The 23,284-nt window shown below is 42.6% G+C and overlaps 1 protein-coding gene across 1 annotated transcript in view; it reads right to left on the reverse strand.

Moving 5' to 3' along the window:
* Window positions 1-23,284, reverse strand: part of ADAMTS17 (ADAM metallopeptidase with thrombospondin type 1 motif 17) — a 180,768-nt gene that overhangs the window by 125,059 nt on the left and 32,425 nt on the right. Inside the window, exons 5-7 of the mRNA XM_054388055.1 lie at window positions 13,577-13,660; window positions 12,827-12,984; window positions 6,663-6,706 (exon numbers count right to left, since the gene is read on the reverse strand). Coding sequence (XP_054244030.1) covers window positions 6,663-6,706; window positions 12,827-12,984; window positions 13,577-13,660 — 286 coding nt within the window. The remainder of the gene's footprint in view (window positions 1-6,662; window positions 6,707-12,826; window positions 12,985-13,576; window positions 13,661-23,284) is intronic.

The following is a 23,284-nucleotide window of genomic DNA, read 5'->3' on the forward strand; positions in this document are numbered from 1 at the left end:
GGGACTGGAAACAAATGGAAGAGGGAACAATGGCAAACATACAGAAAATCTGTCACTAACCCGCCCCAAACGAAAAGTTTCCATTTAATTATGCAAGTTAATTCTTGCCCCAAACACATGAAACAACAGAGAGGGGATGAAGAAAAAAAATTGAGATAACTAGAAATTGAGTCAGTAGCACTCATAGATAGCATTTTAAGAAGAGACTGATCAAATTCTATAAAAAGACCATATAAGCTCTGAACTAAGGACAGCATCTATCATTTGGGTCCTGCATCTCTCCCAGAAAGACAGTCATTTCTCAGCTAAGGACACCAACAATCCAACAGTACATGGAATGAAGAAAGACAAACCTCAACAAGACTGTTGAGCCACAAAACACACCCAAAGGCAAATGATATTCAAATGCTCTACTTTCCATGAAAATAAAAGCAGAGAAAAAGTCTCTATAAAGTGATATCAATGCTTGACTCAATCAACTCATTGTACACATATTAAGCTTTCATGTAATTCAATGAGGAAGTTAATTACATCAACTATGAATATGCTGTCTGTTGAAACTGACATGCCCAGCTTGTTTATTTTTTACCGACTGGATGGAGATAATAGATTGTGTATACATGTTCTTTGTATTTTGTTTTACTTGTCTTTCCCAAAGCAGACTGGTCAGCTTCACTGTGGTTTCTACTGGGTTTTGTTTTCTGAATCTCACAAGCTATTGCTTCTTTGCAAGATTTTCAAATATTTCAGTGATTTTGAGTGCTCAAATAGACAGTTTAACAGACATCTCAACTGATTTTCAAAAAGTAATTACAGGACCATTCTCAGGATATCAGGCTTTCCAAAGATGTCTCAGGCACTCCCAAAGGAGGGTGGTATGTTGTCTAACATACGACAACAGGACCAGGGCCCTGCCTCACTGAAATCAACAACAAAATCCTCACACAGAGTCCAGTGTGAGCAGGATTTCCCTCCAGTCTTTAGCTCTGAGCTTGCAAACAGTTGAACACAGATGAAGCCTGGCTGAAGCCTTGTCCCTGACACAAGAAAGAAGGAAAAGTGCACACAGAGCCCTGAAGTGAGGAACAGCAAGAGTTACAGCAGCAGCAATTCCTGATTACTGGCGTGGTTGTGCTTATCCCAGTACTTCTATTAAAATGTATGCAATCTTATATTACACTCACTCGGCATGCAAGCTTTCAGCGGGAATTTGGAAGAGAGATTGCTAGCTGGTGAAAAGAAATTGGAAGGCTGTTGTGGGTAGGGTGGGGCCTGAGAGATGGTAGTGATGAATATGCCCAATAGCAAGCACACTTCTGCACTGTCTGGGTTGCGCAGCCAAGCATTTGTTGCCTAGCAACCAAAAGGCAAGGGAAAACGTCTTCCACTGCACTTACCATGGCTCCCTTTGGCTTCATAAAGCCAGCAGCCTGATTCTCCATTGCCCTACACAGCTTCAAGTGACATAAAAATTTGCAGTTCTGCGAAGTCCCTCTCTTTCACAAACATTAAATCAGCTTGACAGTGTTTCTTTAAGGGATATTTTAAACCTACTGTATGTTCATTTTAATACATTAAAGTCTGTTTGACTTTGGTCTGATTGACAGTCCCAGCAAGGCTTTTCCTAAAGCCAAGCACTGCTTCTCTAATGAATTGTTTTAAGCAGCAGGTATTTCTATTTATTCTGGCATCAAATAAAAACCCACCCTGGAATATACAGAAACATTCAACATGAACCACTATGGAAAATGTTTTTAATGTGAGAACTCCTTTTCTTTTCCACTCACAGCAAACCAGCTAGCCTTTTCCCTTTCCTTGGGGTTTGATCCTCTGTTGTGACACTGTTAGGGGACTGGAATCAGTATTATACAGATTTTAATGAACAGTACATGGTACAGGCAGGACCAACAAAAACTGTTACTTGCTGTGGACAGGAGACCACCCAATTGTGCAAGCAAATGGCCAGGGAAAAGGTAAAAATGTACAGCCCTCTACTCACCTGTTCTACCTGGAATGGAAAAAGGATGAAATTTACTTGGAGACTGCACAACCTGCACATATTTTGAAACACTTTACAATGACAAATTCATAAGAAGAAAGCAGGGAAAAGAGTAAGATATGAACACAGCAGTATGGCAGAGAAATATCATCTGTGTAGTCACCCAGTAGTGTAGTGGCACAACCCAAACCTTAATTCCCCAATTGACATATTGGTGTTTGGAGGACTCAAGAAAAAGAACACAAATTATGGAAGCATTTTTAACCTTTAAGACCTTCAGAAAGTTATTTTTGAGCCCTTTAATTAAAGCCAGCCAGGAGATGAGAATGTTTTTCACAAAACATTGATTCCCTTGTGGAAACATCCTGGAAACCTGTTTCTCAATCACCTCTGCTCTGATGCTTGGTTTTCTCCAGGCAGCTATTCCTTCAGTGAAACCTGCCCATCTGCAGCACACACATTATACTCTGCTTTCTTTCTCCTGCCATCAAGCCACAGAAAAGCACACCTGACTGCAGCAGAGGTTTTAACCACAGCAATCTTGAGGATATTTAAGACATTATCATTTTCCCTTTCCCAGTTCCACACTGCCCCCATTTTTATTATTAGCTGAATACAGGGAAGCTTCAGTTTGGATCTGGGGTAACATGTACACTGAGGAATCAAGGCCAAACTTTGCCTTGAAATATGCAGAATCATTCCTAAGTAACCATAAAGCTGCTTATTTGGCACCAGCAGTGGAAATATTGAAGGAAAGGGGCATTCTCAATCTGCTTATGTCACAGAAAGGTTGGATTCTGACAACATGCAAGGCTCCAAGCTGCAGCCTGATATTAATAGCTAGACATTAAACTCTCAATTTGGCTGGCTTAGAGGCAGCTCAACTGGAACAAATATTTTTCTACAGGAAACAGTAGCTCTGGTCAGAGTCACATCACAAGAGATGGGTCTGAAGAAGCAGCAGCCTGCAAATATTTTGCTTGGTGTGTGACAAGGCTGTGTGGCACAAAGGGAACCTGCCCTACTCAAATCACAGAGCAAATGGGAGGTCCTGCAACTGAGCTGTTGAAACACAGTTGTTGCAAATGTATTGGACATCGTTTTCCTTCTGTCCATCTCCTTTCAAATTCACTCCTTCTCAGGGCTAACTTACACACCCAGGGACAACAAGCAGAAACAAACCATTTCTTAAACAAAAGTGGTTCTGTTTCTTGATACAGCCAGCGAGGTACCACCCCACAAAGACATCCCTACATACTTTCACCATTTTTGAGTTTCTTTCAGCCATTATGTAACCTTCTACATTACCTTGGTAACTGCGCCAAGAAAATTGGAACGAAGTCCCCAGCATGACTGGTTTCACTGAGGGTCCCCTGCCAGAATACAAATACAAACCTCCTGCTGCTGTTTTCTCTCGGTGCCTGCATGGCAGGCAAAGTTTCCAGAAAGATTTTTCAATATGGATTTTTTTGAGCACATGAACACCTCTTATAAGCCATTTAAAATTCATAATCCTACTTCCGAACAACAGCTGGGCCTCAATACTTCCCCCAGGGAAAGTTCTGCTTCTGTATTTCTCACAAAGTAAAGAAAATCAAGGCACTGTCACTAAAAAACCTGTTACCTACTGCTCTCTGCATCATCTTATTTCAGCAGACACAATCTAATAGATTCTTTATGGTCTCTCAAATGTGACTAAGCAAGATTTGTACTGCATCATATACCCAAGGACATCATACTGCCTTATATGAGAACTTCTTAAGTCATACAATCTCCTGTACCTTTGCACTCAAAATCCTCATTTCATAGAGGTAGACAGAAGCATTCAGAATGTAAGTGACTTGCCAGATGTCACACAATGAGTCAATACCAGAGAATAGAAATCAGGAGCCTAGTGTCCAGATCCTCTGCCTTATATAGAGCAGCAGCCTCAGTCTCCTAGTTTAAGGAGAGTGCCTGTTCACTAGAAACGTGTTTCTTCCTTTACAGGATAGCAATGTAACACATTGCAATGACCAATTTCATCCATAAGCAGGTATAAAACCACCTATGCATCTGCTGAGATCATATTCTTTACAAAGAAAAGTGAAGCGTAGTCAAGAAATGAAAGCAAGCTGCTGTTCTGGAGAACTGTGGGAGTGCTATAGCCTTAGTACCACTTTCAAGACAAATGTATGTCCCCCTCTGGACTAGTTTCTTGATTTTGCATACAGCCTTACTGATTTGGAGGGGACTGGAGTGAGGAATAGGAATCTGCTAACAATAATTTTTCATAAGCCAGTATGCATCAGTCTACTTTGCTGCACTATCTTAAGCTCAAGTAAATGTCATGCTACCTTGCTACCTATATAACTCATGTATATGTAGAAGGCACAGAATGGTGGTCATTACAAACCTACCTCTCTACAATTGACAACTATTTTCCCCTATTCTAAGGAGAACACAGTTAAAATTTAGTACTGTCAACACTAACCACTTTCTCAAACTATCTGCATGCCACAGAATTACATTCCTTATTCTTCCTCTGCTGTGACACATATGCAAACAAGACAAGGCCACATTTTATTCTGGTCTAACATCTGTAATATGAATGGATATGGGTAACTTTCACCAGTAAAGAACGAATCACATACCACCAATACATACCAATTTCATACTACACCACTGCATTCCTTGTTAACAACATGAAGACCTGAGGAACTGGGTATCTTCTTCAGGCTCTCCCTCCAGTCACTACACATAAGAAGTATTTCTCAAGGCAGACATGGATGAGATAGCAGAGTGTGGGGCTTCATTCAGGTTGCAGCCCTACTAGAATAGCTCCTCATTTTATGGTTTTACAGAAAACCTTCAATGTATGCTGCTAGTGTATACAACACAAAGATAAGGGCCCACCTTACAGATGGTTGAAATGGCTGCAGTAACTCACCAACTTGGGTACAGGCAATAATGCTTGGAGTTGTCAAAATATTTACTTATTTCAACAGTTTAAGAAATGATGGTATCATATAATGGAAGATTTCATCTTTACTCAGGGACAAGGCACACTGCCTTAGGGTTCAGACAAAAGAAACATCAGGGCAAAAAAAATGCCTAAGTAAAGATGCCGGTTCTTTACTGCCACACAATGAAACTGTCAGGGCAGTAGGAAGGAAAAGTAGGATTGAAGAGACCAAATATGCCATACTGGGTTTGTCCCAGGAATATTCACCTTCTAAATATCTTGGAGAAGCTATCCTGGAAAGAGTAACAAAAGAGTTTACTCTTTATTGCTCTGATGCTCCACTTTCTCCACTGCAGCCACAGCCTGCAGCAAGTCCCAGGACAAGAAAGTGCTTGGGTATTGTAAGAACAGAAAAGAAGTCATAATAATATTTCCTTAGCCATGCTGTCTATGGTAATGTAATTCCCTGGACAGAGATCCTCAACAATGCTGTCTTTAAAAATGGAAAGAGCCCTGACCTTAGTCAGCATGTGTCTTCCATCAGCTTCTCTTTCCTTTTATTTCTTGCACACACCCTGCCCCCCCCACCTTTGTCTCTTAGCATAGCCATCTCCAGATGCAGGTAGATAGCATAAAAGCCTTCCTCAGTGGAAGTGCACTTTCCACTGGACAAAGAATAAATATAAGTTGAGGGATTCCAACTGGAGAAAAACCCTTGGATGTAGGGACCAGTCCTTGTTCATGTTTGAAAAGAAAACGTATCTTTTTCATCTGTTTCATTCTTTCACCTGATCAGTCTCCACAACACAGAAAGGGAAGGATCTGCACTCTGAGATGAGACTTCTGTAGGCAGTCTTAGAACTTCTGCTGAAGGCACTTTCCCGCATGCTTTTCATCACCCACTACTGTCAGCATAGAAACCCTTCATCTGTGTCTCTCTGAACACTGGAGTGTAAAATCAGCTGAAAATCAGGATCCAGTCCAAGTTTACATAGAATGCAGGATAAGGGACCACTTGACTTTGAGGCAAGTCTAAAAAAAATCATGCAGTCATCACAGAGAGGATGTTGAGCTATGCCTCCAAACACTGCTGCTACTGCAAGCACTGCTGTGGTGATTAAAAAAAACCCCAATAAACCAGAAAAGATACAGTGAAGGGTACTAATACCTGAGTTAAAAATCAATAAATAAACCAGGTATTTAATATGTAGGAACCTGTGTATCCAGGGTTTAGGTAAGATTAAAGTCAGTTAGGGAGTAGGAGGAGTAGGAGGCAGAAAAGATTTAACTTGGCTTTCCAACAATGAGATATTCTTCTCTGGTGTCTGGGTGCCAGTTTGATCTGGGAGCATTACACAGGTACTTAAAATGGGAAATATGTCCATTAGTTTAAGTGAGAGAGAACTGAAAGGAACATTATACAGAAATACCAAAAGACAGTTCCTTAATATCCAGTTATCTAATTCTACATCCATGCCAAAGAAGTAAGAATACCTAAGATAACTTCTGAAATCAGACCTCCAGTGCTTAGAAGGGGTTAATGTTTAATGGCTTATTTATACTTCACACTCTGATCAACTAATCTATATTTGCATCACAGAAGTACACAGAATAGCAAAAGCAACATTAGAGCAAAACAAAGAATGAAAGATTGCACAGAAAGCTCCTCTTAGCAGAGAAGTGGCTATCAAAATATCCTCCTCTACTTCTTTGACTTACCCACAGTGTCACAAGGCTCGTCTTTGTGTACGCAGAAATCTGTCCTAGAAAGAAAAACAGAAGAGAAGTGAAATGTATCCTGTGCCTCCAGACTTCAGGCTAGGAAAAGGCAGTGATGCCTGACTCGCGTACCATGGGTGGTGAGGTTTGAGGGTTTTGTAACTTCTGTGCAGTCTCTACAGTGACAACACTGATAGCATCATTGATTGCCACTGTAAGATCACCAACAATTACAGGAATCAGCTGCATACACTACAGTCCAGTTTGACAGACTTCAGATTTAGCTATTAAAGTGCTGCCTCACTCCACTGATGTCAGACTTCTTCAGCAATTGGATCAACTGAACCTCTTAGTTTCACAAGAGAACTGTAACAAGGAGCAGACACCTTGTGATGCCTCAAAAGTGGGAGGAGGAGGTATGTGAGGACACTGTCAGGACACACAGAACTGGTCACATATACCCAGAAATTCTCAATTCTTCAGATTTTTTTTTCTTCCACTAGAACAGAGAAGGAGAAGAAAGAAGCAGGACTAAAGAGAGAGACAGAGGTTGACAAGGAAGACGATTTTCAGGATGGCTTCAGCTAAACTTATTACACTCAGATTTGCCACTTTATGATTTGACTCCAACACAGTGAGATTCAAGAGACCTTATTAGAGAGCTCTGTTACTTCTCCACACCTCATCCAGTCTCCTAAGATCTCCTCAAGGCAGGAAAAGATACTGCATATGCTACCGGCACCGACAAATCAACCAGGGATACACAAAGCTGTATTAAACAGAAACGGAATAAAAAGCCTTGAAGCTCCCCCAGCTAAGCGATGACACATCAGGTGAGAAGATTTTGTAAATGAGATTCCTCAGGAGAGAAGAACAAGTGTGGAAGGAAAAGGATTTCACAACTAAATTAATGGTTTGAATGTATTTCAGTAAGTGCTTAGACCTAAACTTTTGGGAGCTATCTTCACCAGACCAGCTTTGCAGTGCAATCCACTCTGAAAAGAAACTGGAGAAAAGCATCATATGTGCTAAAACAGTTCAGAAGCTCCTTAACCAAAGGAATCAATCTTTATCATTATGGCTTTCCTCACCCCGTGGGGAGGCCAGAGAGAGAACTGTACTAGTACATTTGGATTGTGTCATTTGAAATGCCTCAGTACCCAGTCAGAGCTTCAGTTTAAGAGTTTGGTTATGGGAAGATTAAAAATACTTGAAGATAAATACTTAGAAACAGATAATATTTAGAGAAAGATAAGTAAGAGAGAAAGATTAAAAATACTTTACTCTTGAAGAAAAATATGAAACCAGTGTTTATAGGAAAAGGAATTTAAAGTCTGGGACCGTGGCTGATGAACCTGAACCCTTCACACCAAGCTCTTTTGAAAGTCACAAATCAAGTTGTCAAGGGTTTGGAAGGAGAGAAACAACAGCTATTACCAGCTCTTGTTAAGCATTCATTGAAAACTAACCACGCTTCAATGCAGAAAAACCATGAGAACTATCCCAGCATTAAAAAAAAAAAAATCAGACAGGAACAAAACAAAATTGGAAGCTACGACCACACGCTGGCCCAGCCCTCATCTTTCACTGCAGCCTTGCTGTGTCTCAACACCTTGGCATTCCAGCCTTTCCAAAGAAGACTGATGACAGTCTCCTGACAGAGCTGGCACATGCACGCCTGCTTGAGTTCCCAGAGCCAGCCTGACAGAGGTTTATTTAAGGACTTACTATGTTATATAAACTGGTAAAGCAAACAGATGCTTCTCTTGTGACAACAGATAGCTGAACTATTAGCAGATGTCAGGAGGCCACTGCTAGAAAAGCATCTCTCTTCAGGGGCTGACTAGCTCTGTAAATAAAGCACAGCAATTCAGCTCCCTGATCTACACTTAAAGGTCTGGCACTTTTGGGCAGCTCCCTGGAGAAATTACCACCATGCCATAAAATGAGGGGTCTCGGAAATGCTCCAGCACAACTTGCAGACTCTCCTACAGAGTCAGAACAATCCTGGTCTGTGAAGAAAGCTGTGATGTTGTCTGGTCAGGGAAGGGCCGAAACAGCAAGAAGAATGACACATAGCTACTCATTTCACCGTGTGTGGGCCTGTAAGTATGAAACCTTCTCAGCTCTTCCTTTAAACTGTCATGAACACAAGTCCAATAGATACTACCCTTCTGTTTAAAGATCTTGTATCAAAATGCTAGGCTATAAATAATCTGGACCTATTGGAAACTTGTTACCCCAAAATTCTGTGGCTAAACAGAAAAACACAACCAAACCTTTAGACACAAAGGAGGTTGATGGATCTGTCTTCTTCAGAAAACACCTCTTTACTGAAACTCCTGCAGTCATTTACTGGCAGTCAGGCTGAAAAGGCACTAAGCTGTGGATGACTCACACTAGTCAGGTGAGACAGCTCCATCATGGCACTGAAACTGATCAGGTGAGACAGCTCCATCATGGCACTGAAACTGATCTGCTTTTAACAAGGCTTCAACCACAGGTCTGTCTCTGGTGCATTTTTGAGTTTGATTGCATCTGTATTTTTGAAGTGAGAGCTTGACATGAATGATATGCCAAGGATATAAAAAAATGTATCTTAATATTCGTTGCATGTGCAGACATCTCTTATAACACAGACATGGTTTTGTTTGCAGAATCTTTTATAGAGCTATGTTGGGATAAAACTGTTATTCCAGGATCTGCAGTTCAAATCCAAGATCTGACCTTATGACTCGAAGTCTTGGATAATATATTGAAATCACATGCTGCAGCTGCAAAGCAATTTTACTCTTCACTTTCAGCCACTGAACATGTTCTCTCATCTTCCAAAGACTTGTGAAATTCTCAGTCATTAGCACTTATAGCATTGTACAGTCTCTCCTTTAGGAGACTTAAGCAAGTCTTCTAAAAAATGACAACAAGTGAGCTGTTTTGTTCAATACAAGCAAGAAGAAAAGCAGACCTCAGAACTCCTCCTACAGTCACTCTTCCATCTGGCTCACATGAACTGGAAAAAAATACCTAACTGTGCTAAGCTGAATTCTGCAATATAAGTCCTTCCTGTAAGAAACAGGACAGTAGCTGAACTGTGCAACATGAATAAGGAGGATTTTGTTCCGCAGCTAATTCCCAGCATCCTTCAAATGACATCTTTTGACCAGTTTAACCCTGCAGGGTCATAAAGCTAAAGGACAGAGGAAACTGGTAGAGTCAAAAAACTGCCAAAGAAAACTTTCCACATCCGTATGTACATTTAGTAGCTCTATGTACCCAGTCTCCTCAGTGCACATTGAATCGCTTCATTTGCCCATTTAATGGGAAGGCAAAGGTCTGGAGGAACGTGGAAGGGAAGAGCAGGCTGCAAACGGAATAACTACACCAGTATGTCAAAAAAAAAACAAGTCTGCTTAATGACAGCTCTGAATTTTGTTCCTGTCAGTATTGTATAATTCTTTGCTCTGCTATCCCATCACCTAGAGCCTAATAAGTGACCCAAAGATCTACAGTCAAGTGATGGGGAGGACATCACCGTGTCTGAAGATTTCCTAGTGAATGCAACATCAAGACTAGCTTCTAAGATCACTAAGATACAGACTCTGCAGGCAAAGGTTATTCGGGTCAGCTGCCCATTAAAACAAAAAGTACATCATCCAGCAATGGCAGAGATCTGAATTTCTGCAAGATCAAAAGCAGAATTTGAACGAGGAAAGTCTGATGGTTATAGAGACCACAACACTGTACTCAGACCTTCAGAGCTGTAACAGATTATTCCTACTGTCTCACATATTTACTGAGCTGGACAACGGTACATCTTATTTCACAGACATAGTGTGCTTCATAACTGGGACAATCAGCTGGATATTATTAAAATCCCACAGGAGGGTTATTTGCCACCTAGATGATCTACTTTTGCAGACAAATGATTATATGCAGAACATCAGTTAGGGCTGAAGTTTCAAAAGGCAAGCATGCCTTGGTGTTTCGAGTGAACACAGCCAGATTGGAACCAGAGGGATTTCTTCAGAGGCTGACCCCAAAGAATCTGTTTGTAGTCCTAAACCAGCTGCAGCTGCTGAAAATTCAACTTCTGCTTTTTCTGGCGCAATTGCTTGTGCTGGACATGCTGTTGTTCCCATATCCTCTACCACTGGTCCATCTGTACAGTCTGGGGAGGGTCGAGGGACACACACATTTCCAAAGCCAAGAGTGGAAAAAACTCATTTCCCTGACGCAAGAATTGGGCTGCTGGGCCAGAAGTCTTCCAAGCAATGCAGCATTCTCTATGTGGCAGAAGCTGGATGGGTTAAGGATGGCAAGACACAGCAAGGAGGAAGGAAAAACTACAGGTACAGACAGAGGCCCTATCCACCAGGGAAAACACTGCTCTTACGCACAGCAAAGCACTCCCTGGCCTGAACTTCCTCACAGAATCTGAAACTAGTTTCTAACCCAACCAAGCCTGTACTTCTCTAGCTATTCTGACTGCAAACCCCTGTAAATCTTCTAAACAATTTTTCCTACAAATTCTTTCTACAATCCTTCCTCAGATGCCTCAGTCCAACTCATTTAGTCTGATATTATGCATTCAATTTTATAAGCTGAAGAAAGACTGCACAGATGAAATCCTCTGCTCGTTCCCTCCACCCCATGCTTACAGCACATCAGAAAAGATTCTGTCTGCCTCACTTGTCAGGCAGGACAACTGGATGCTCAGATGAGTTAAACAAAAATGCTAGTTATTTATTTAGGCCCAGATCCAATGGAGCACATGCTTAACTATAACCAGGATGTGCAGCCCACTGACTTCAAAGGAACTATTCACCCTGTCTAAAATGTTAAGTATCTGCTGAAGTGCTTGGTTGGACTACAGTGAATACAGAGGAGAGAGGAGGATTTGGGGAACTGCATGCATCTGCAAAGGTGCATTCTTCAGAACTTTGCTGGCCCCATACCCTGCTCACTAGCTTTTTTACTGAACACTCACCAAAATCCCATGGATAGTTTGTAATGTGGCTATGAACACAACAAATCAGAATGGCAGGTTTTGCAAAAAAACATGTATTTCTACTTACACTGTTGGCAGAGACAAAAGGGTGAAAGAGGTGAGAAATATTGAGCTGCAGTACAGACATTTCCTGTCTCAGACTGGGGAAGAGGGGATAGGAAGTAGTGTTGTGGTGTTTTTCTAGCACAGAGCATCCATCTTACATTACATTTTTGTGCTCACTTCAATCATTCGGAGATCACTTTGGTAACAATGCATTCTTCATTTACACCTTGAAGTATGTAATCAACTTAAAACACCATGGATTTGATACTCCAAATTTCTGGTAACTGTGAGGAATGTGGGACTCGCACTGTATTGTGAGGTTGAGCTCAGGTAAGAGGAAAACACTACAGGTTCATAGGGACAACACTTTCTGCTTACTTCATCTGGGCCATACCTTGATGTGTTTGATACATCAATAGGTACAGAGCTATGCCTTGAAAGGAATTGTGCTCAAGTAGTCATACACAGATTAATTCACACCCGAAATTCAGCAGTTTTCAAATGCACAAACAATTGAAGATTCACTCTGTTATGATAAAGGAGGAGTGTTAAAGTGGTTATTTCCTAGGGCAAAGAGAAAATTAATTTAGTTTACGGTATTCATCTCTCATTTTCTTTAGGTGGTAAATTCCTCATCAGCCCCTTACTGCTGATACAATGTCTGCTCCCGTCAGACTGTTTAGTTGATTCAAACCTAATTACACATGGAATACTTGTCCTCAGCTGTGTTCTTGATTCCACAGCTACTTTCTCTAGGAAGAGAGGCTTATTCTCCAAAACCTTACCTGATTTTTTCATTTATGCCAGATTTTTTTCATTTATACCAGAAAAAAAAATCATATGGTGCTACAGCCATGTCTTCCCTGTGTCTTGACTATGACATGCTATAGTGACCATGACTATGACTACTCTAGTTCAAGAGGAGAGATGCTCTTGCAGAACCTTGTTAAACATACACAGAAAAAAGACAAATCACTTTCATGTGAGGCTTCTGCAAATGTATCATCATCAACAGATCCATTTCTTAGATTTCTGCTAGACCAGATAATCCCGTTGCTGACTATGGGCCATTATTGGTGTGAATAAACTGATAGATCAGACCGTACTATACCTGGTTACAAAAACAGCAGCATCCACAGGAGGGGTGTCATCCCTTGCACCAGGAACCTGGTTGTTACCAAGGTATTTTGCCCCACCATATTCTTCATTTTGCCATTGACAAAAGCTCTCCAGAGACCTCTCTCCATGATGCCCAATAGACAACTTCGCCTTTTGGGGGGGGGAAAAAAAAAAAGAACTAAAAGAAGAAATATCAGTTGTAGTCTTTACACAAAGCATCAGACTTCTGATGAAAAACCAGATGCCTAAAGATACAGCTGTGAAAGAACCAAAAGTGTGCAGCCAGCTTCCTCTGAACAACTGCACTAGGGACCTCAGAGTTCACACTGGCTTCTGTCATTTGATCTACAGAACAAATTTCATCAGCTGGCAGCTGTCATAATCTCCTAACACAGCACTACATTCACACTACATTCAGCCTAGAGGTTATATATTTGACACCAGAGCCATAAAATTTTTAATATTTGTAACAGCTAACTTTTGAGACTGGTTCACAACTATAAGCAGACAAAGATTTACTGGGAAAGATAAATAAAAGGCCTGTAGCTCCTTTCACTCCCACTGCCCTAACACATCCCACTTTTAATACCAGCTGAACTGTGGCAGCACTGATTACAATTTGTGATGATGTGGCCAGATGTGCCCCACTTCCCCCTCCCACCCCAGGAGTGGGATCCTGTGCTGCCTGTGTGACTACCACAGCACAATTATAGCAGCAGGGTAAAAATGGGTTGGAACTCACGGGACGGCTGCGTAGCAGGACTAGTTTGGTCACTCGAATGTTGACTTTAATTCCAAGACTTTGATGTTGAAACATGTTGTACACCTGTCAAAATGCAAAGAAACATCCACAGTAAGTAACAATACCAAGACCTAGTTGTGGTGGTTTGAAACTGTCTTTTTAATTTTTCCTTGCAAAGTTCTGAACAGAGAAAGTGAAAGAATGTAAATAAGTCACTATTGGGTGTAAGAAAGCAAAATGACGATTGTTCTAAACACTTCCATTGGATAGATAGAAATGTTTAAGAACTATTACCCAAAACAAAGTGGGCATTCGGCACATTCTGCGTTCGGCAGTGGGGGCAGTTGCTGGGCTGTCTGGCTGCTGTTTCTTCTTCTCTTCTGGCTGAAGATAACACACTGACCTTGGCAGCTAAGTTAACAACTTTCTGCTCCAACTAAACTCTGCTTCTCTGTCCAGGGGGGTCTGGGGGGGAAGCTCCTGGGAGAGGGAGGCCCCTTTGGGAGGGTCCCCTTGGGGGGAAGCAAAGGGAGATCGATTGTGCTTTTTCTGTTGATTGTATATATTTGTGAATGTCGTGAATTTTGTATATTTGTATATATTCATTTCATTGTAGATTTTAGACTCTGCTTGTAAATACAGCTTTTCATTTGCTTCCAGACTGGGCTAGCCTGGTTATTGTTGGTGGGGGGGGAATTTCAGCTCACACCGACACACTTTTTATTTTGGCGCTCCAACTCGGGGCTCGATTGCTTGTTTGATTTATTTCTGCTCAGATTAGGAAGCAAAATGAAGCTGTTTTGGATTCTGAGTCATTCTATTTCATCTATTATTGGTGCAATTGTCTACAGATGGGCCATTTCTTGCATGATAGACAAGATTGTGAGATATGTGGCATATAAGTCATTTCTTTGGGTTAAGAACAAGTTACTGAATGTTGGTGAATTCTGTTGTGGTCTTACTGGGCTTAGAAGCTATGGTAACTCAACTATGGATGCGCTAGCAGACACATATGAGTTTGTTACTCCTCTTACAACTACAGAGGGTCTTTGGAACCAGTGGTACCCTAGATATCTTGTGCTTGCCTTAATTTTGTTGCTTCTTGGAATAATCATATGGCTACTGATAGCACTGTGTCAAGAAAGACATAAGGCTACTTGCTCTTCCAACTCTGCTGTGAATGTGAAAACCAAGCCAGTAAATTTGGTGGCCACTGTAACCAGAAAGCGTAAAGGAGCTGCAGGAGGAGATGCAGATGCTGCAGGAGATGGTGCAGATGGAGATGAGGGTCCTTCTACTCAGGGTCCCTCTGTTAAGAAAGATCCTTCTGATGAGGAAGAGAGGGTTAGCCTTAAAACTCTGGTAGACCTCTTGAGACCCCACATGGATGATGGAGATGTAGGTCAGGATGTAGACCCTGGTAGATTAGCAACTGCTGGTAGTGCCTCTGAACTCAAAGAAATTCAACGGAGGATTAAAATAGGATTATGGGGACAGCGACCTCAGGATGATGATGATGATGATGATGAGGATGACATACAGTCAGCTAATGCACCCAGACAGGAAATTAGACATGTGAGAAAGGATTACATCAGAGGAGATAATGAGCCACTCCTGTCTTGGCTAGCCAGGTGTTTTGATATGGGAGCCCCAGCATTGGTGGTAGGTGACAAGTCGGCCTCTCAGTTGGGGATGCTCTCAAAGGATACAGGCATAGACAGGCATCTAGGCAAGTGCATTGGTAAAGTTTCTCTGTGGGCACGCCTCCTACTGGCAGTCTCGCTGAGGTACCCCAGCAGAGATGATTTACCATGGAACCCTAAGCCTTGGACCACAATAGCTGAGGGAATCAAGCGTCTGAGAGAGTTTGCTGTGAGAGAAGTAATGTATGGAATCATAAGACTCTGAATCCTGATGAAATTCCTGTTGGAACAGGCCTTGCCAAAAAGCTCATTAAGCTTGCTCCTCCTAATTATGCCACTATTCTGGCAAGCAGGATTGTGGCAAGAAATTATGGTGGAGTGCCTCCCACTGTTGGCCATTTCACTGACCAAATGAGGCAGTTGGAGGATAGTCTTGCATGTACTTCTTTGGTTTCAGCCATTGAAACTCTGGAAAGATGGAGAATTGCATGAAAGAGCTGAAGGAGGAACTTAAAACCTCCATATCCAACTTGATGAAGGGGGATGATTCTAATTCCTCTTCCTCCAGATGGATACAAGTTTCAGCTGTTAGGAACAGACGTGCTCCAAGGAGGCCATTCCAAAATAGGTCAAACCAAAACAGACAGCAGAGGCAATCACGTGGCAGTATCTGGATAACTCTGCGTGATCAGTTTGGTGAGAACATGAACAGATGGGATGGTCAACCAACTTCTGATCTTTTCAAGAGGTTACGGGAGCTGCAGAGGGGCAGATCCCGAGGTAGCAATACCAGGAGGGTAGCTGTCGCTTCCTCAGTTTCCCAGAACAACTCTGATAGCTCCAACAGTGATCCTAATTCTGGTGCTGGACATTGTGCCAGCTGTACATGTGGAGGTAATCCCCACCATTAGGGGTGCCCTGCCTTCCGCCAGGGGGAGGTAAGGGATAATGGAGATAACAGAATCTATTGGGATGTGTACATCCAGTGGCCTGGCACTTCAAAATTTCAGAAGTACAGGGCCTTGGTTGACACAGGAGCTCAGTGCACCATAATACCATCAAATTATCAAGGGGGAGAATCTATAACTATTCAGGGAGTCACTGGTGGATCTCAAGAGTTGTTTAAGATAGAGGTTGATATAAGTTTAACTGGGAAGCAGTGGAAGAAACATACTATTGTAACAGGTCCTAATGCACCTTGTATTTTGGGAATTGACTTTCTGAGAGAAGGGCGTTTTAAAGACCCTAAGGGTTACAAATGGGCTTTTGGAATAGCAACTGTAGAAATTGATGGAGGAAAATTGAAGTTGTCCATTAGACCTGAGCTTTCAGATGAATCTGCAGTTGTGGGACAACATGAGATAGAGGATGTAAAGCTGCCGGTTGCTTCTCAAACTGTGCATCACAGACAATACAGAACCAACCGTGACTCTTTGGTGCCCATCCAAAACTTGATTCATCAGTTAGAGAGTCAGAGAGTCATCAGCAAAACTCATTCACCTTTCAACAGTCCAATATGGCCTGTGAGAAAGCAGAATGGAGGGTGGCGTCTGACAGTTGATTTCCGTGCCTTGAATGAAGTAACTCCACCCATGAGTGCAGCTGTACCAGACATGATGGAACTCCAATATGAGCTGGAATCCAAGCAGGCCAAATGGTATGCTACCATAGACATTGCTAATGCTTTCTTCTCTATTCCCATAGCAGAGGAATGCAGGCCTCAGTTTGCTTTCACCTGGAGAGGCATTCAGTACACATTCAATCGTTTGCCCCAGGCGTGGATTCACAGTTCAACCATCTGCCATGCAGTGATCCATGATGCTTTGGAGAAAGGTGGAGCTCCAGAACACATTCAGTTCATCGATGACATCATCATCTGGGGTGAGACTGCTGAAGAAGTCTTCGAGAAAGGTAACAAAATCCTTGACATTCTCTTGCAAGCTGGTTTCGCTATCAAGCGAGACAAGGTGAAAGGACCTGCCAGAGAAATCCAGTTTCTGGGAGTGCGGTGGCAAGATGGTCGCCGTCACATCCCAATGGATGTGATAAACAGAGTCTCCACCATGGCAAATCCCATCAACAAGAAAGAAACTCTGCGTTTCTTAGGCATAGTGGGATTTTGGAGACTGCACATTCCTGGATACAGTCAGATTGTGAAACCTCTCTATGATGTGACTCGAAAGAGAAACAGTTTCCAATAGAGCCCTGAGTCACCTGAGAGTCCCTGTTCCTTTCTTCGCTCCATCTGCGAGGAAACAAATTGTTTGCTGTTTTTCCTGTGATTTGACTCTTTTGAATCATCTACATCTGAAATAGCCGGAATGGACTATGGTCTTTATTCACCTATTGTTGTAGATATTATTTTAGGTTAGATAAATGATAGTAGCAGCCAATGGAATTGTTTAGAAGGGGTGGACTGTGGTGGTTTGAAACTGTCTTTTTAATTTTTCCTTGCAAAGTTCTGAACAGAGAAAGTGAAAGAATGTAAATAAGTCACTATTGGGTGTAAGAAAGCAAAATAACGATTGTTCTAAACACTTCCATTGGATAGATAGAAATGTTTAAGAACTATTACCCAAAACAAAGTGGGCATTCGGCACATTCTGCGTTCGGCAGTGGGGGCAGTTGCTGGGCTGTCTGGCTGCTGTTTCTTCTTCTCTTCTGGCTGAAGATAACACACACTGACCTTGGCAGCTAAGTTAACAACTTTCTGCTCCAACTAAACTCTGCTTCTCTGTCCAGGGGGGTCTGGGGGGGAAGCTCCTGGGAGAGGGAGGCCCCTTTGGGAGGGTCCCCTTGGGGGGAAGCAAAGGGAGATCGATTGTGCTTTTTCTGTTGATTGTATATATTTGTGAATATCGTGAATTTTGTATATTTGTATATATTCATTTCATTGTAGATTTTAGACTCTGCTTGTAAATACAGCTTTTCATTTGCTTCCAGACTGGGCTAGCCTGGTTATTGTTGGTGGGGGGGAATTTCAGCTCACACTGACACACTAGTAATAGTCGAAGGAACAGTGACTCAAGTTAGACATTTGTCCTTCCAAAAACTGACCCAGAAGAAAACCTAAATGAGTTATGCTACTACGCTCAATAAATTAAAGAGGTTTAAAGAGCTACTGTGTTACCACTCTAATAGTTACTACTAAAGTGTAGCTAAAACATTTGCAAAATCAGAGTAGGTTTGCTTGTACCATACTACAGTGGGCTTCACCATCTGACCAACCTGTCACAGACTAATCTGAGCAAGATTCACCACCCAGGGACAAAAAAACCACCAAAACATACAAAAGCAAAACAAACAAAAAATACACAAGCTAGTTGCAGGAAGAAAGATACTTTTAACTGAAATAAGCATGAGAAACAAAAAAGAGAAGGCAAGAACCCTTACAAAGCAACTCTAAACATAAGCCAAAGTCTCAGGATCCTGGACATACATTATGAAGCAGCCAGCATTTAAATGGATCTTCAGCATTTAAATTTCAGAGATATCTGAATGCAAGATGAAATAATGGTGTGTTTTAGACTTCAGGAAATAGAATGGAAAAGCAATTTCCCTCTGGTATTTTCTTATCTTATATAAGAGAATAGTAATAAGGCAGCACATAATGACACGAGCCTCAGGAAATACAAAAATAGCACCGGAAACTACCTTACTGCTTTCTCCGGATTTTGCATTCCAGCTCAGATACTTCACCTCTTTTTTATAGGTGAAAACATAAGGTCTTGATTGATGCCAGAATTTTATTCCACCTGTATCTCTGTGTACAAGTGCTCCAATTAGGCTGTATCAGAAAAGGTGAGGGAGAAGTTTATTTTAAAAGGGTGTAAAATACCACATGATACCCTTTGAATGAATATTGTATCCCCTACTCAGTCAAAAAAAAAAAATCAAAACTACTGAAGAAAGACTCTTGACTAACAGGAGGCAGGGTTTGGCCCCAGGTAAGCTATATTCCTTACTCACAGCTCATTTGGCTAGAAGTATCACACAGGCCCAGTTAACTTCCTACAACAAACCCAAGACATGAACACATTTTGGATGTTATGTTTTCAGCCCTTGGTAGTTTTCTTATTTCTACAAATTCTCAGGAATGTGCTCAGTGTAAGGGTGTTCTTTAGCTCCTGAGTGTTTGGGGTTGGCTTTAATCACACATGTAAACGCTTCCTACAATTTAGACACAAATTGCAAGGCAGACACCACTTTGTGTTTAACCCACTGACCTCTGCCATGAGCACAATGAGCCTTTTATCTTCCCTGAGGCTGGTATACAAAGGCGTGCAAGTGCTGGTGCTAAGTGTTTAGCTCTGGGGGACTTTGGCAGAGCTGCTAAAGTTTCTCACTACAGACCTGAGGAGATAAACTTGACACTTGCAGAGAAGGGCTCTGACAGTTGACCTCTGTGTAAATGGAGACCTGGTCATTCATCTGGCAGAGTCAACCGGGGCATCATGCCGATCAAGTCAATCTCTCAGGTAGCACTACAGAGGCTAACAGACATTTGCCGGTGATGGGTGCCTTTGACTTGTCTAACTCGCTGCTAGCTCTGATCATCCATCCCATAAGGTTTCTACTCATAAACGGAGAGTATAGAAAATGGGTCCTTATCATTACAGCACCTAAAGGGGGTCTACAAGAAAGCTGCGGAGGGACAGTGTACCAGGGCATGTAACAATAGGATAAGGGGCAATAGTTTTAAAGTAGAGCAGGGTAGATTTGGATTTGATATTAGGAAGTTCTTTACTCTGAGGGTGGTGAGACACTGGAACATATTGCCCAGGGAAGTGGTGGAAGCCCCATTCCTGGAGACATTCAAGGTCAGGCTTAATAGAGCTCTGAGCAACCTGATCTAGCTGTGGATGTCCCTGCTTAATGCATGGGGGGTTGGCCTAGATGATCTTTAATGTCCCTTTTAACTCAAACGTGCCACTAGGCCAGCAGAAGGGGATTTACTTTGCTTGTTTATTCAAGCTTTGTTTGCTTATTTTCTTAGATGGAGCTCAAAGAAGCCCCAGACTGATGGCAGTTTGTTTTGCCTAGAAGGAACAATAATCTTTCCCTGCTAAGTAAGCCTGACTGGCACACGTGGCTGATATACTTCTGCACGACTAAAGCATTTAAACACAACCACCTAGAGAAGAGAGGGATGGATATTCAGTTGCCAGAGGAACAGGAGCAGGTTTTTGTTTCATACAGCTATGCCCACTTTCACCGGATTTAAAGTAAGCCAGCTCAGCTGAAGAAGACATTAGCAATGTGATTTTAGATAGTGTCCTGTAGTTCTGGTGCTGGACCATCAAAATATTGTATGCAGAATTTTCAACCTTCTTTCAGGAACCAAGCTGAAGAGTAGAGAGGCATCTCCAGCTTTATCTGCTTTCACTGATTCTTCTGTTTCTTTACCTGTTAGCAAAAAGCCCCTTGTAAAGTTTTATACAGAAAGGTCTACATAGATTTACCTGGAAAACATCCACAGATAAATCTGTCTTTCAAAATGAGCTAGTATCTGCAAGCAAATTATCAAGAAAACAGATTTCAATGCTTGTCTGCAATTTGGTCTGCACAAGCCAACATCACCACCCAAACAGCTCTTAATCATTAACTGAATGAGTCCAGGATGTATACTCTCCTCACTATGCTGAGAGGACATCTGCAATTAAACCAGAATGCAGAACAGTTCTGCACAAGTGATTTGCCTTTCTGTTTAGCCCAGACATAGAACTGTGAAATGGAGACATGGAGTTTCAAAGTGGAGGCAACCAGCCACATGGCACTTGACCCTCTCTAACTAGGTGCCTGCCAGAACCCTCCCAGCTGCTCTCTCACAACCCCTCCTCAGCAGGGAAGAGAGATAAAATAAGGAGCAAAAGCTCACGAGCAGAGATAAAGAGATGGAGATCACTTATGACTTATTGTCACAGGCAAAACACGACTCAGGGAAAATTTATTGCCAACTAAAATAATTTGTATAGAGAAAAACAAAGATAAATGAAAACGATGCTTTGCCCTCATCTCATCTCATCACTTTTTTCTAGGCTCAGCTTTACTTCTCCATTCCTGACACCTCTGCCTCGTCCCTCCTGACCCCGAGCTCTGCAGGGGGATGTGATCAGTCCCTAACAGCTCCTCTCTGCTCTTCCTTTCTCCTCAGGCTCTTCTCCATGGGCCACAGTTCCCACCAGGAGAACCTGGTCCAGTGCTGGCTCATGCCCACAGGCCACAACAGTCCTCAAGGACCTGCCTCACCATGGTCCTTCCACAGGCTGCAGATAACCTCTGCTCCAGCTCCTGGAGCACCTCCTCCTCTGACCTGGCTGCTCACACCGAATTTTCCACACACTTTTTTCCTCTGCAGCCTTTTACTCTTTCTTAACAACGTTGTTCACACAGGTGCCAGCAGCTTTCCTGAGGGGCTCTGCTGTGTGCTCTGGTGAGGCCAGTGCCCAGCCGGCTGGAACCGGCTGTGTCCAGCTCGGTGCCACCTGGGGTTCTCCTCAGAGAGGCGCCTCCAGGCCTGCCCTGCGGCTGCAGCCTGCACACCTGTCCTTGGAAATGGAGGCCCAAATGGTCTCAAATCACTGGCTTTAAGGCTGTGAGGAGACAACCAGACCTCAAATACCTTGATGAAAAAATATCAGGCCGAGTTCAGCACAGGTTATCCACAGCACACAGCCAGTGTTAGACCAGACTGTGCAAGGCAGACTGTGCCCGAAGGAAGCATTATCACAGAATCCAAGTGTCTTTCAAATAAAAAAAAAAATAATTCAAATCCATAAGTCTTTCCTGCTGGGAATTGGATTCCATCAATACAGCAACCACCTTCTGATCAATGCTTATTAATAGCTAAAGGGCCAATGCCAAGAGGATGGGGCCAGACTTCTTTCAGTGGTGCCCAGCAACAGGATAAGGGGCAATGGGCACAAACTGGAACCAAGGAGCTTCCTCTGAACGTGAGGAGAAGCTTCTTTCCTGCGAGATTGCCAGAGCCATGGCCAGGCTGCCCAGAGAGACTGTAGAATCTTCTCTGGAGAGATTTCAAACCCACCTGGACGCTGCAATCCTGGGCAAGCTGCTGTGGGTGACCCTGCTTTAGCAGGGGCTTGGACTGGATGATCTCCAGAGGTTCCTTCCAACACCCATTACTCTGTGATTCTTCTCACCTAGCCTACAAGGAAACCATCACCCACAGACTTGGCATGTCAAAGCTGTTTGGACACCACGTCTGACTGGCTCTCATCAGCACATGAGCCAAATGAGGTGGCTGGGATAACTGGTACCAGGTGAGGAGGAATGGGATTTCCCAGCACAGATGCTCTCAAGAATTCCTGCTGCATGGACAGCATGCATTAATAGAGAGACTGACTCACAGACACCTCCCTTCCCACTCGCAATGCTGTGGGCCACCCTTCCTCAAGCCTGCAATTGGATCACATCCTTGAGGCTGCTGTGACCACTTCCAAATGGGGAAAAGTAAAAATATTAGCGGTATTTTAGAACTTTTTGATAAAATGAGACAGCTGGGAACACAAACATTGGCTGCATGAAACCCGCTAACACTGCTGTGGAACCAAATGCTAAGGTTACTGGTTTAGGACACCACTACAGCATCACAAAGCAGCGTGGCTGGAAGAGCAACAGAGGTTCTTGGTCATTAGGCTAAAGCTAAGGGATGTGAAAAGTTGTCAGTGTGGCTGAAGTCTGATCTTGATTACTGATTACCAGCTTCTACACTGTATTGTCTTCCATTGTGTGAGAAATCACCAAAAGTAGAAAGGGTGAGCTTTGGGAACAGAAAAAGGAATGGCATACAAAACAGACAGAAAAATGTAAGGGGAAGTGCAGAAAAAACAGAAAAAGCGTAAATCCCATCTCTGACATCTCCCTCTACCTGCATTTTTCTGACAGAGCTTAACTGCACAAAATGACCTAGAAAAAAAAACCAGAAAAGTTTGAAGCCTGAACCATTCTTCTCTGTTTCAACTCCTCCTGCCTTTCTTTCTCCTTTGACATGGAAGAGACAGAATAAATACAATTTTGGCATGAGCTGTCCAGGCCTGCCCCA

Source organism: Indicator indicator, chromosome 16 (assembly GCF_027791375.1).
Source record: "Indicator indicator isolate 239-I01 chromosome 16, UM_Iind_1.1, whole genome shotgun sequence".
Classification (NCBI taxonomy): domain Eukaryota; kingdom Metazoa; phylum Chordata; class Aves; order Piciformes; family Indicatoridae; genus Indicator; species Indicator indicator.